This window comes from Octodon degus, unplaced genomic scaffold, assembly GCF_000260255.1.
Source record: "Octodon degus isolate 3935 unplaced genomic scaffold, OctDeg1.0 scaffold00016, whole genome shotgun sequence".
NCBI classification, from domain to species: domain Eukaryota; kingdom Metazoa; phylum Chordata; class Mammalia; order Rodentia; family Octodontidae; genus Octodon; species Octodon degus.
The window spans coordinates 4,875,156-4,888,413 of record NW_004524592.1 but is presented as its reverse complement, the minus strand read 5'-3'; the positions used below and the strand labels follow the sequence as shown (position 1 = coordinate 4,888,413).

General features: G+C 36.7%; 1 protein-coding gene across 4 annotated transcripts in view; it reads right to left on the bottom strand.

Moving 5' to 3' along the window:
* The window catches only part of Erbb4 (erb-b2 receptor tyrosine kinase 4), a 1,229,537-nt gene that overhangs the window by 350,232 nt on the left and 866,047 nt on the right, over positions 1–13,258 (bottom strand). For all 4 annotated transcript variants that reach the window (XM_004626607.2, XM_004626604.2, XM_004626606.3 and 1 more), the window contains exons 6-9: positions 11,797–11,915; positions 9,013–9,154; positions 5,792–5,905; positions 4,004–4,130 (exon numbers count right to left, since the gene is read on the bottom strand). In XM_004626607.2, coding sequence (XP_004626664.1) covers positions 4,004–4,130; positions 5,792–5,905; positions 9,013–9,154; positions 11,797–11,915 — 502 coding nt within the window. The remainder of the gene's footprint in view (positions 1–4,003; positions 4,131–5,791; positions 5,906–9,012; positions 9,155–11,796; positions 11,916–13,258) is intronic.

The window sequence follows — 13,258 nt, the reverse complement described above, 5'->3', positions numbered from 1 at the left end:
TCAGCTATTTTAATAAACCACAGAACCTTATTAAAACTTGGGAGTAATGCAGTGAGAGTGATGGCAATTAAGTGACAGTAAGCATTATTTACTAGAAGTTTTCTATTGATAACATCTATTATTGTCGTTTAAAATCTCTATCTGACTTTATTTGTATAGATACATTTATCACACCTTTACACACACACACACACACACACACACACACACACACACACACCGAGTGTCTCAGATTTACAAAATTAACTTTATGGTCAGACTTTCCTTAGGAAACAACTACAGATTGTGTTTCATGTTGGCAATGTGACTGAGTAAAGGATATATCACATTACATGCACATAATTTGTGCTAAACTACCATACATAGTATGCTTGAGATACAAAAACATGCTATAACTTCAACAATTCAGGTTTAAGTGCCACTAAGAAGTTGTTTCTTGGTTTTTTTTTGTTTTGTTTTTTTTTTTTGTATTTTAGGGAAGGCTCTACAGGGTATTCAGGGTCTCACTACAGGATTACAGGATGAGACTCATAGTGCTCTGCCTGTTTACAGCCTCCCAAGAGCTGGGATTACAAGCATGCACCACCACTCCCAGTCTTAATTGCTGTCTCAGTGTGCCCCTGGGGCATGGCTAGTGTGGCAGGCCCAGGGATTGAATCCCAGGCCCCTGTGTCTGTTTGCAAGCATTTTAATCCACTGAGTTATTTGGCTGGCCTTAAAGAAGTATGATTTAATCTTCAGGAAAACTTTATCTTTATTTGATTTCTAACATACTCTATAAAAGACTACTAAATCTGTAAAATAATATGAGTTGCATACTTTTTTCAACTATAAATTAGACAAATTACTGAGATTTTTCTTTTATACTGTTTCCCCTCCTGCTTATCTTTGATTTTTCCCACATCTGTCTCTCTCTCTCCATTTTTTCTCTCTTCCTTTCGTATTCTCTTTCATTCCACCCTTTCTCTTACATCATTTATTAAGATTTTAAAATACACCCTTTACAGGGACAAGCAATTGACAATAAGCTTTCATTTTCATATCAAAACAATCAAAGGAATATATACTTATTATTATTTTTGTTTATTTATTTATTTATTTATTTATTTATTTATTTATTGCAGAACCGGGGATTGAATTCAGGCCCTTGCGCTTATCAGGGAAGCGCATATTCCATTGAGCCATCTCCCCAGCCCCTATATATTTATTATTAACCTATTTCTCAGTTTTAGTTTGAAGAAACTACTGTGGAACTGCAAACCAAACTCTACTATGCCCTGGATCAAGATACCCACAAAGAAAGCTCAGCTTCTATGTTTCGACTATTAGGATGAACTTCATCTGTTCTTCTCCTCTCATCCATATGAGTTGACTTTCTATGCCAGTTTTCAGCTGAGTAAATTAACAAGATCATTCCTCTTAGAAGTCTAGCTTAGTCTAAGGTTTTGTCATAGTCTTCTCATAAGCTTGGAAATGCACAGTTCCAACTGCCGAATATATTTTTATCCCATGAGGTAACTGATAGTTTATTCTCTATTTATTAAACTTCCCTTGAGTCTTGACCATAGATAAAGGAGACTGTGTAAAAGCATTTTACAACTAGTATAAATCCAAAACTTTAAAAATACATTATGAGGATGAACCAAAAGTAAAACAAATGTGGCACTGCGAACCTCATTGCATTGGGTCTTTTTCAAACCTTCCCACTCATGTTTTATCCATAAGATTCAGCTATTAATAGGTCACTTTCCATAACGCTTTAACCATCACAATCTTCTTGTAGTGCTTCTCCATGGAGGCAGCGCCACCTGACTGAAGGGAGCCTGGGACATTTGTAGTGTTCCAGTGGTAGTAATAAGCCGGGGATACTGTAAACTTTGAGGAATCATCCACAGCAAAGCCTGTCAAATTCCTTTTACTGAGAAGGATTTCTTCTCCCTTGTACAACCTTAAAATTCTCTATGAGATATTTAGGAATTCATAGGTGCAAATTTCTTGTCACACTATACTTCGTGATGCTGTCCCAATTTCAATTTGTCTCCTCCCCTTCAGTGACAACAGTATTTCTTGGTAGTTGTTTTCATTCTGTGGTCAGCTGTCACTCTGCTCTCTAGTTCCCAACACTTCTTACACAGAATATCATCTATGTCTCATAAATCTAGGTTTTTGGTAGATAAAACAGAGTGTTTTACTGCATTTTGCTATGCATGGATTTTATCTGGCTTCTCAAATTGCAACTGGATTTTAGTAAACTGAGTAGTTTACTGTAGACTGCATTCTGTGTAGATTTTATTTCAGAGAAGTGTTGAGTGCCTAAGGTATGCATGACCACACGGCAATGGAAGCCATTTTTCTCATTGAATTCAGGAGAATATGACTTCAGTCATCATGCACACTGAGGGTTTTGAAGCTACTACATTTAGTGTAATAGTGTGGAAACAAACAACTTGGGTCATGTAGAAATGTTCTATTTCTTTATCTCTCAGAATACATTATTCACATACCATCTTTCACCCATAGTGATACTTGTTTTGAAAAATAATTAAAGTGCAGATATATTTAACATTCACATACTCATTCAATTTTTTTAATAAGTTGTTTTTTTTAATTTTTTTTAACATTTATTAGTGTGGTGTGTGTGTGTGTGTGTGTGTGTGTGTGTGTGTGTGTGTGGCCAGCTCAGCCCACCAGGGGGCGCGGCTGGCTGGCATGTGGTGCTGGGGGATCGAACCGCGGTCCCTATGCTTTTCCAAGCTTGTTCCAAATAGGTGCTTTAGACCACTGAGCCATCTCTCCAGCCCAATACTCATTCAATTTTAAAGGTGCACCTACATATTGACACAGGGCTCTTGCTCACTGGGCCAAACCGCGGACACCAGTGCAGATGCATTCGGGGAGCCGCTGAGGACACGTTGCCGTGCTATGTGGCACTGTGGCAGAGAGTGTCCAAGCTACAGAGTTTGAAATGCAATCTAAAATCTTCTAAAACCTTTGCTTGGGCCAATTGTATCAAATTGAGCAGAGAGTACATATCTATGACTATCGTACCTGACATGGGACCACAAAAAAGTTCCATTTTTAAAGTACAAAGTTACTTTATGCTCTAATACAAACAATTTGAATACAAAGAAACACTTTATGCTATTGTTCTTGCTGTTCCTATTTGGACATATTTATTCCTAATGTGCTAAATTACTTTGCTTCTAGAAATGTGGTGATGTACATTCGGAATAAGAGTTTAAGTTGAAATGTGAGATTGATATTCATTATCTGTTGCCACAGTGCTGATATTTAGGGACTAAGTAGTAATGTAGAAAAATAGATAAGACCTAAAGTAAAAATATTGACAGTTTTATTATGATCCAAATAATACAAATTTGGTTGTCTTCCCAGTTAAAATAAGCAAGTGGTTTTGTATTGAAGGAGACCAGAGAATGTGACACCTTTTATTACCAAAATGAATGCACTTAATAGATCTCCTACAGTAGCACTAACTTCTCAAATTAAGAAAAAGAATCTATGAAGACAAATTACTTCTGCAAGAAGCTCAGGAGAAATCTAACTCTGCTTTATGTCAAATTACTTGATTTGCTTTATATGAATTTTCTGATAGAATATTAATTTATGTTCCCTCGATATATTTACTTGCAAACCTGAATAATGGCCCCATCTTTACTATTTATATTGTTCCTTAGACATGTCTAAAAATAAGTCAAGCTTGTTGAAAACTATGCATTTGAGAATGTTCTATACATGCATTTTAACTGAAATATGAGTTTGTGGTTTCAGACCTCAGTCCTCACTAAACTCAAAATGCAGATGATCCCAAAACTCTGGTATACTATACTTTAAGGTGATCTGACCATTACTTGGGCTGGCAAAGTACATAAATGTTAGGTATAATTCCTCTGGATCAAGAAGAACCAGATTGATGTAGCCAAGAAATCCCTTCATCTTTGTCTACATTTTGCAAAAGAATCTTGTACAAGAGTAGAATACCAACCCATGAATACCAGTGACAAGGAAGATCAGGTTCCCGTTGATCTTGGTACAGTTGATGAACTTGTCAATGTTGTTGGAATCCACAGTCTGAGCGCCCGTCAGGGATCCTGTACCGATGCCATCGCAAGCTGCGGAGACAAGACTTACAGTCAGGGGCTGAAACACAGACTGCAGGCCGGCGAATCAATCGCTGTCTTCTCGTTACAAAATAACAGTGATATTGTTAAATAAAAACAATTATATTTTTTCTGAATATTAAAATACCGAGTCAATTCATCATTTAATACTAGGCATATTTTAAAACACAGTGCCTACTTTACAGTCCAGTGACCAGAGCTCTTTGTAGAATTAAGTTTGTGACAAGTTCCAATACAAACTTGTATCACATGTAGACCTAAAACAGAATCATTATCAAACAATACTTTCCCTTATTAGTTAATATTACATAGGTCATAATCTATTGTAAAATATTATTTGTAATGCTTTTAACATATTGACAGGCCCAGGGAGATAGCTCAGTAGAATTAGCGCTTGCCTGGCAAGTGCAGGGTCCTGAGTTCAGTCCCTGGTACTGCAAAAACAAACAAAACAAAACAAAACAAAATATTGACCACATTGGTAAAATTATTTCCTGGTCTACTAAGTAGAAGCTAATTTCAAAAACAGAGGTCCAATGAAGACTATATATTAAACCTAAAGTACTGGTAGTAGGAACTATTACCAATATCCTGGGCTAGTCATATACTTATGTTTGAATTAAAAACTACCTATGCTTTCTGAAGGTGTACTGTAAAAAAATGTGTGTGTGTGCATGTGTGCATATGTGTGTGTGCATGTGTGTGTGTGTGTGTGTGTGTGTGTGTGTGTGTGTGTGTGTGAAATACAAAGGAGAAAGGAATAAAGATAAGGAAGAGAAGGAGCCAAAGGTATAACTCAGCAGCACAGCACCTGCCTGGCAAGTGTGAAGTCCTGAGTTCAATTCCTGATATTTTTTTAAAAAATGAATAAGGAAAAGAAGTATGAGCATAGGAAAAAGAGGCAGAGATAAAGATGGGGGCAGAGACAGAGAGAGAGGGAGACAGAGAGAGACAGAGAGACACATAAGGTGTAGTTTAAAAGTAAAGGTGACATCTATCCTTACTTCCTGCCAGTTTGAAAAGCTTAACAGCATTTGAGAGATTCTGGCTATACTTTGGCCCTGCTTAATTTAAGTTTCACTCTGGTGAGGAATTTCAGCATTTACAGCTGGAAGGGGTTCTTCCTCCACTGAAAATCTATATCATGAATTATTTGCAACATTTAACACTTATAATAAACTCCCTTGTGATTTCACATACCATCAAAATTTTTAAGATGTGGAGACCGAATGCCATGTATGTCCCTTTGCCTTCCTGGTTATGATTGGTAGATTAACTTATGGACAATAAGAAGCAATGACTATGTGCCATGATAATAAATAAGGACATCAGCCCCTTGTTTTGTGCAAAATTTCTAATATTTGTTGCTGGTAGAACAGAATGCAACTCCCTTTCTGAAGTTGCAATGTTAACTTGAGGTTTTATCCAAACTGTTTCGCTAACATAATTCAAAACCAACAATAGACAGTTATTTGATACTTTAGGGAACTGTCCAAAGTCAGGGAGCAAGTGTTGCATGGGGGGTTAGGGGGGCACTGTGGGAATAGGTTTATAGTGAGGGGTGACTTAACTGGCCCATTACAAAGTAAATGAAAATCATGGTATATATTTCTCCTTTCTCCAAAATACCTGTACATTAAACTACCACTTACCTTTGGGGCAAATGTCAGTACAAGGTTTACATTTTTTAATTCCATTTTCCTCCACTTCCATCTTGGAGCTAGGGCAGGCACGCACACAAGAACTGGAATCTACCACAAAGTTATCTGATTCAAAAAAAAGGAAAGTAGGAAATAATGTTAAGGTTCAGCCATCAAATTTACAACAACCTCTTTTAGGGTTTGAAAATGATTAATAACACTAATAGTATTCACATGTCTTCTCCCAACACAATTTTTGTTTCAATATTTCCACCTGAAATAGTATTTCCAACAATTCACATTCAAATCTGAGAGCAGCATGTGTTAAAAACCACTCGTACTTGCTTGACTACTGCTCCACAGCCTGAATTGCCCCCAAGATAGAGTGGATTTCTTTTATAGACTCAGGAAACTTCATGACATTCAGTTTGTGTTTCTCAATAGTTCCACTTCATTTCATGTCATGATACAAGTTTGATGCCTAAAAATACTTCAAGTTCATGAAGCACAAATGAAGCTTAAGTTAAACTGCCTTGGATCCAGAAAGTGTCCTTCAGATCCAGGAGGAACTGTTTAAAATGTGTTCTGTTTCAGTTGAGTGCCACCGAAGCCTTTTCCTATTTTTGTGTGAAGAAATAATGTGAAATTGAATGATGCACTTTACAAAAGGTATACCAAGCAGACAAGGAACATCTTATTATGTAAACTTCGGTGAAGTGTTTAGGAGAAGAGTGGCCTGACTTAAAAGGTGGCCACAGCGTGAAACACACAAGTTTCAGGCAATTCTTCTGCTGACATTAAAAAGCCCAGGACACTTTACGACAGTAGAAGAATCTATGTTGGAAGTGTGTACCAAAGGGAGTTGGAAAAGCAAGAGACCTTGAAGTTTCCAAAGCTAAGGCCTGCCATCTGTAGCATGTGAATTGTATACAGCTTAACAGACTGCTCTTGCTTTACATACCTCTAGGTTCTGGTAGAGGTGGAGCACCTAACCGTAGGTCAGTGATTGAACTTGGGGCAGAAATGCCCATATGAGCAAGGTCTGATTTGAACCATAATTTTGTAATGACAGAGTCAACAGCAAAGAACTATGAAATTAAAGCACTTTGTTTGAGACTGGATATGGACAAGGAAGGTGAGCTGGGCTGACACCGTCACTCAGGCTCTTCCTGAGGCTCTAAGGGGACTACATGACCATGTAACAGAAAAAGACACAGCCATGCTCAGTAGGTAGGTGCAAACTTGCCGCAGCTTCCTTGCAGCCTCCACCGGGGATGGACTTGAAAGACACAGGCAAGATAAAATCATTACCAAAGGCATGGTTCTACATCATGTAACTGTTCCCTTCGTGTGGAGAAAGAAGTAGCCTTCATTTAGAATGCATATGTACTCATGAGCTGTGGCCTATCTATGAGAAAAAAATACTGGAAAATCGGGGAAGATGGCACGTCTGGAGTAGAGGGATAGGAAAGAAACTGTGGGAGTAAGCACACAGGACGAAGTGCCTGGGATCACAAGTCACGCCCAGAGTACCCACCAGAAGTGACCTTTTCAGAGATAGAATCTATTACCAATCCTGCTTCTTTCCTTTTTCCACAAGTACAGAGTCCTAGGACCTTCCCTGATAACCTAATATCCATTCCAGGGGAAACCCAACCCACTACAAGGTCGTGGAAATATTGCATCATTAAACATTTTCATATTTCTGTAGCAATTTAAGCCAAATGCAGATTTTGAGTAGCTTATGTCCACTAGAATCAGGATGTGAAGATAAAGTTAATTTCAAAAATACATGTTATTTTGGATTTCAAAAGTTGGGATTAGGGAATGTAGATCTGTAATTAGATAATAAATGTCCTAATTTTCTCAAATCAGCTGTAGCTTGGTAAATTAAGCCATTCCACCAAGGTACGGCAGAGATTTAAGAGTTATAGTATATTACATGATAGTGCTTAAATTAGTGCATAGTTTTGTGTGATAGTATATTTATAGTAAAATTTTATTTATTTATTTATTTATTTATTTATTTATTTATATTATACCATACATTAGCCCAGTAAAGAAATTTGTGGTGGCTGGGAGATGGCTCAGTAGAATAAGCGCTTCCCTGGCAAGTGCAAGGGCCTGAGTTCAATCTCCGATTAGGAAAAAAAAAGAAAAGAAAGAAAGAAATTTGTGGATTCTCATATCTGTTTTTTTTTTTTTTTTACAGATTTTAAGATTTCATTTGAATAAATATGTGAAAATGTGATTGTACCATATTATATTTTATTTATTTTCCAACAAATAAAGCACTGAAGAAGGTCCTGTTGGCCACTCCAACCAAAGAGATTGATTCAAGCAAAGACCAACGTATGCATTACATTGAATACTTGAGCTATGCTCCTCACTTTGAATCCCCAGGGTGAGTTATAAGTTTGTGAAAGATCTTTTAATGCGAGCCAGGGAGATGGCTCAGTAGAATAAGCACTTCCCTGGCAAGCGTAAGGGCCTGAGTTCAATCCCCAGTTCTGCCAAAACACCCCAAAAAGATCATTTATGTATTCTTTGTATTTGTTGTTTTTGTTTTAGATTGAATTTTATATTATAATTATAAATAATTGGGAATAAATTTAGGAAAAATTCATTTTCATTAAAAGTAGGCTCTTTATTTGATTGCTTGCAGCCACTTATTTGACTTATTTTTTCTAAGAAATAGCACAATCTGCAGAGAACCTGAGGTACAGTAAAAATAGTAAGAGTTTAAACACTGACAATTCTTTCACCTCACATATGCTGTTTCTTAGCTATGAACTTTGAACCAATCATTTAAATATCTTTGGAATTTAATTTCTTTTTAATTAATTAATTAATTATGTGGTGCAGGGTCTTGCTATGTACTGCTGACTCACAGTGATCCTCCTATTGCAGCTTCCCCAGCTGAAATTACAGGTTGTGCCACCATCTCTCATTCTGGTGGACAGCTCAGTGTGCCCAGCGTTCTAGGGCTGGCATGGCATGCAGTGCCAGGATCAAACTCGGATCCTTCCACTTGCCTGGAGGTGCTTACACTGCCATGCTCTCTTCCCAGATCTTGAACTTAATTTCCTTGTTTATGAAATGGGAGTAATATTACCCACACTCACATAATTTATAATACTCTTCAGACTTCACATTTAAATTAATGTACATCAAATTCATGCATCCTCACATCAAGTTCTAGGTACCACGGTGATTCTTGCCCTGTCACTTACGTGGGCATTTCTTGACACAGAATGCTCCGTATGTGTACTTGGCGTTGAAGTTGTGCTCCAGCTGAAAGGTGGTCGGGTTATAGACGAAGGTCTGGGGGCACTGAGTCACACAAGCCCCGCTGTCGTTGAAGTTCATGCAGGCCTGCAAAATAGCAAATATGATTTTTCTTTACAAACCATCTGCGTAACATTGTTAATAAAACATCGCTGTAATGGTTTTTTGAGTGTGTGTGCTTTCAGTGTACCTCAATCATATAAATTCTACTAAATGTGCTAACTCTAAAGTCATTTGTGCTTCAAAATTCTCAGAAATTTTCCAACATCAGTAAATGTAATATCTATGGTTAAGGACATTCAAATTGCTATTCCATAATTTCTAGACCAATGGGTGATTTAACTACTAAAATTGCCTGAACTATTTAAGCTCCAACTGATTTGAAGCATTTATGTTTAGATGCGTAGTCTTAAATTCAACCAAGTCCCTAATACATTAGACTTTTTCTTAAAGCTGGTATTTGAAGAGTTCAGTGCTTTAAATGACATATTAAGTACAAATATTCCTACTAGATAGTGAAAAGATATCGGACTTGTTGTTTAACTGTACTTACTAGAAGTTTCTACTGGGTGACTAGTCAAGTATAAATATACTGTATGTAATATTCAAATGTAAATTAAATGATGACATTTATTACATGGCCTTGTACTGCCACACAGTTTGGTAAAGCTATTAGCTTTCAATAAAATGGCCTGTTTTTGGTTGCATTTATTTAGCTGGTGAACACAATTAATTAATATTTTTAAACTCATTTGGGAAGAATTAAAAAAAAAACTATTTTACCACTTGAGAGTTAGCAATTTGATATCACAAGAATATATATATATATATATATATATATACATACATATATATACACACATATGTATATATGTAATTAACAATACTGTGGATGAACTTATTCTTTTAATCGAGAAATTAAGCCTTACAGGAATAGTGTAGGGCTTCAATACCAAGCCACTCTGAACTCAAGCATTGTTTTCTATTTCATCATAAATCATCATATTGTTATTAATAAGCATTAATTTATACTGTTTCCTCACAACACTTGCTTCATCAATTGTTGTTTTAGCAAGCACTTTATCACAAATACGACAATTCCCTGATGATGGTCGACTAGCATAATCAGAGTGAGACTCACTGGTGATACATTATTCACTAAGATGGCATTTTCTATGAAAAATCTATTAGAAACCAATCTAGAAAATTCAGGAAGTTTTAATTTATAGTGATGAAACATCACGTGCTCTTGTAATTGCTTTGCTAATGCACTTTATATGTTGCTGTACACAGACTGCTTGGGAACAAAGGAACACAAGCCAGAGAAAGAGGGCAAATCTGCCTTTGAGACAGCATCTGAGCACAACATACCTTGCATATGAAGGCCTCACTCTTCGATTTATGAACTTTCTGTACTAAATTTCAAAGGGGAGTCACCAGACCATTCCACAGAAATGAGAATTCCGGAGTTCTCTTGCCCTCTGCTCACCATCTTGTAACAATGAAGCATGCAGCACAAAACTTCTAAGTGAGAAGTGCTGCTATCCTTGTGTATTGTGCTATCACTTTGAAATCCTGAATGCAACACTTGCAGAGTTCAGTATCTTCAAAATCTAACTTCCGGCCTCTCTTGTGTATGGGGCTAGACAAGGAAAAGCTTCATAATTCATTACCCACTGAGTCTCTTCCTCAGATCTTTAACTTCTTAATGTACTTTTCTTCTTCCTAACCTCCTTCCACAATACTATTTTCATTTAACTATATAATGAAATTATAATAAGAAAGCTAAGTTTTATGATACTAAAACTTATAACATGAATTTTAACTTTAATTTTGCTTATTAAAATTGGAATTTTTAAGGTCCAATTATACTATATATGTTATTTAATAGATATTTGTGAAGAGTAAAAAAATTTGTGTTTATTTTAACAATACAACAATTTTTTAGTTTTACTCTTTTAAGCTTAAATATGAAACTAGAGTTCTCGTTTATGAGAGTTAACAACAGCGCACAGAATTGCTCATATGGGGCTGGGGAGATAGCTCAGTGGAATAGGTGCTTGCCTGGCAAATGCAAGGTCCTGTGTTCAATCCCTGGTACCACCAGAAAAAAAGAATTGCTTATATGGATGTCAAAGGATACATTAGGGAAATGATTCAAAATTTAATTAAAGAGTGTCTTCAATAATCAATAAATGTTAATTTGAAGGAAATACAAATGCCCCCTTCTAAAGCAAAAAATCAATAGACTAGCATTTAAATTATTTTAAGTGTACATTTATAAATTTTAATTTTTAAAACACTCTTACCCCATGAAACAATATAAATAAGAAAAGTTAAATTCTAAATCTGTCAAATCATATACTTTGTACTCAAGAAATAAAATGCAGTAACTTTTTTATAGAACTCAATGGTATAACAATATACAGAGGTAGTCTCTGCAGTTGGGGAAAGGACACAATTATAGTAATTTTACAGTCTCAAAATCTTTTCCATATTTGCAATTAGTCTCATTTTTACACCTATTATATAAAAAAGCACAATTCATTGAAGAACAGAAAAATTGTAGCTAAGCAATAACCAACTCAATGACATTTAGGAAGGTAGAAGGTGGCACTTGACAAGGGACTAAACCAGATCACCTTCTAGCAGGACAGAAAGATTGGAGACCCCTGAGACAAAGGGTGGGAAGGGGAGCAGCCCAGTAAGGGGGAGAAATCCTGACATACAAAGCAGTCTGTGTCCTTGGGTCCAGAGCAGCCTCCCGCGCACTCCCGATGACAACAGTCGCTGACGTAGGGGCCGTAGCATCTCCCATCACACTGCTCTGCGCATACTGTCCTTGTCACTGCAGAGGACACAGAGGGATTTTCAATTAAGGTCAGCCACAACAGGAACTCCTGTGGAGCAGCCCACAAAAGCAGTGATTTACTCAACTCACGATGGACTCAAATCAGCACATATTTATTTTACAAATGGCATTTCTTTTTCTTTCTTTTTTTTTTTTTTTTTTTTTCAGAACTGGGGATTGAACTCAGGCCCTTGCACTTGCCAGGGAAGTGCTTATTCTACTGAGCCATCTCCCTGACCCACAAATGGCGTTTCTATGTCGATCAAAGTTACTGTCCAAAAAGCTTTAGAATTCACACATATATTTATCTTTAGGTTCTCTTTTGTTTCACCAAATAAATGTTTTTTCCTTTTTTTTTAAATTTTATTTTTTGAAGAATGCCCCATATGGTGTCCTTGTGTGATTGTCCAAAAACAGAGTAAGGATAAACATTCACCAAATAAGCTGTATACTGTGGTAACCTATGTCTATGTTGCCACTTTCAAAATTGCATAGATAATCAATGTACATGAGAACTATCCACTGATTGTCAATTCAAGTTATAAAACCATCCCCCAAAAGCACCATTTCGGACTCTTAGCTCTGTAGATGGTTGTATAATAGAAATAAATATTAAGTCTGTAGCTCTGAACAGAGGGTAAGTGACCCAGTGGGTCACAGATTTGAGTCTTTAACCAAAGTAAATGTGTTTTTGTTGTTGTTGTTGTTTTTGTTTTTGTTTGCAGAACCAAGGATCGAATTCAGGCCCTTGTGTTTGCCTGGCAAGCGCTTATTCTACCTTCCCAGCCCCCAAAGTAAATTTTTTTTGAACCAGGGATTGAACTCAGACCCTTGTGCTTGCCAGGGAAGCACTTATTCTTCTGAGCCATCTCTCCTGCCCCTCAAAGTAAATGTTTTAATAAAAATCATACAATAGCACTAGAAAGGATCAAATTTGAGGTAAGAGAATACGGCATTTGTCAGGTTGGGAAAGAGACATGGTCCACTCTGCAGGCATTTCATACAATGCACACAAAGGGTTCTATGAGGGATGGCACCAAACTGGATTTAGGACTTTCAGTGGTCAGTGGAAAAGGGAAACGGATACCTAGTCACAATATTTTACATGAGAAAGACAAAAAAGGAAGGAAGGAAGGAAGGAAGCAAGGAAGGAAGGAAGGAAGGAGAAAAATGGGGGAGAGGGAGAGAGGAGGGAAAGAAAGATTTTTGTAATAAATAAAAGTGTCATTTGTCTTTTCTTATTCAATCCCAGCTAAGAGGATCAAAACACAGACAGCTTAAATAAAACCAATGCATGAAATATTAAAAATCAGGGATGAGGGCTGGCCAGATAGCTCATC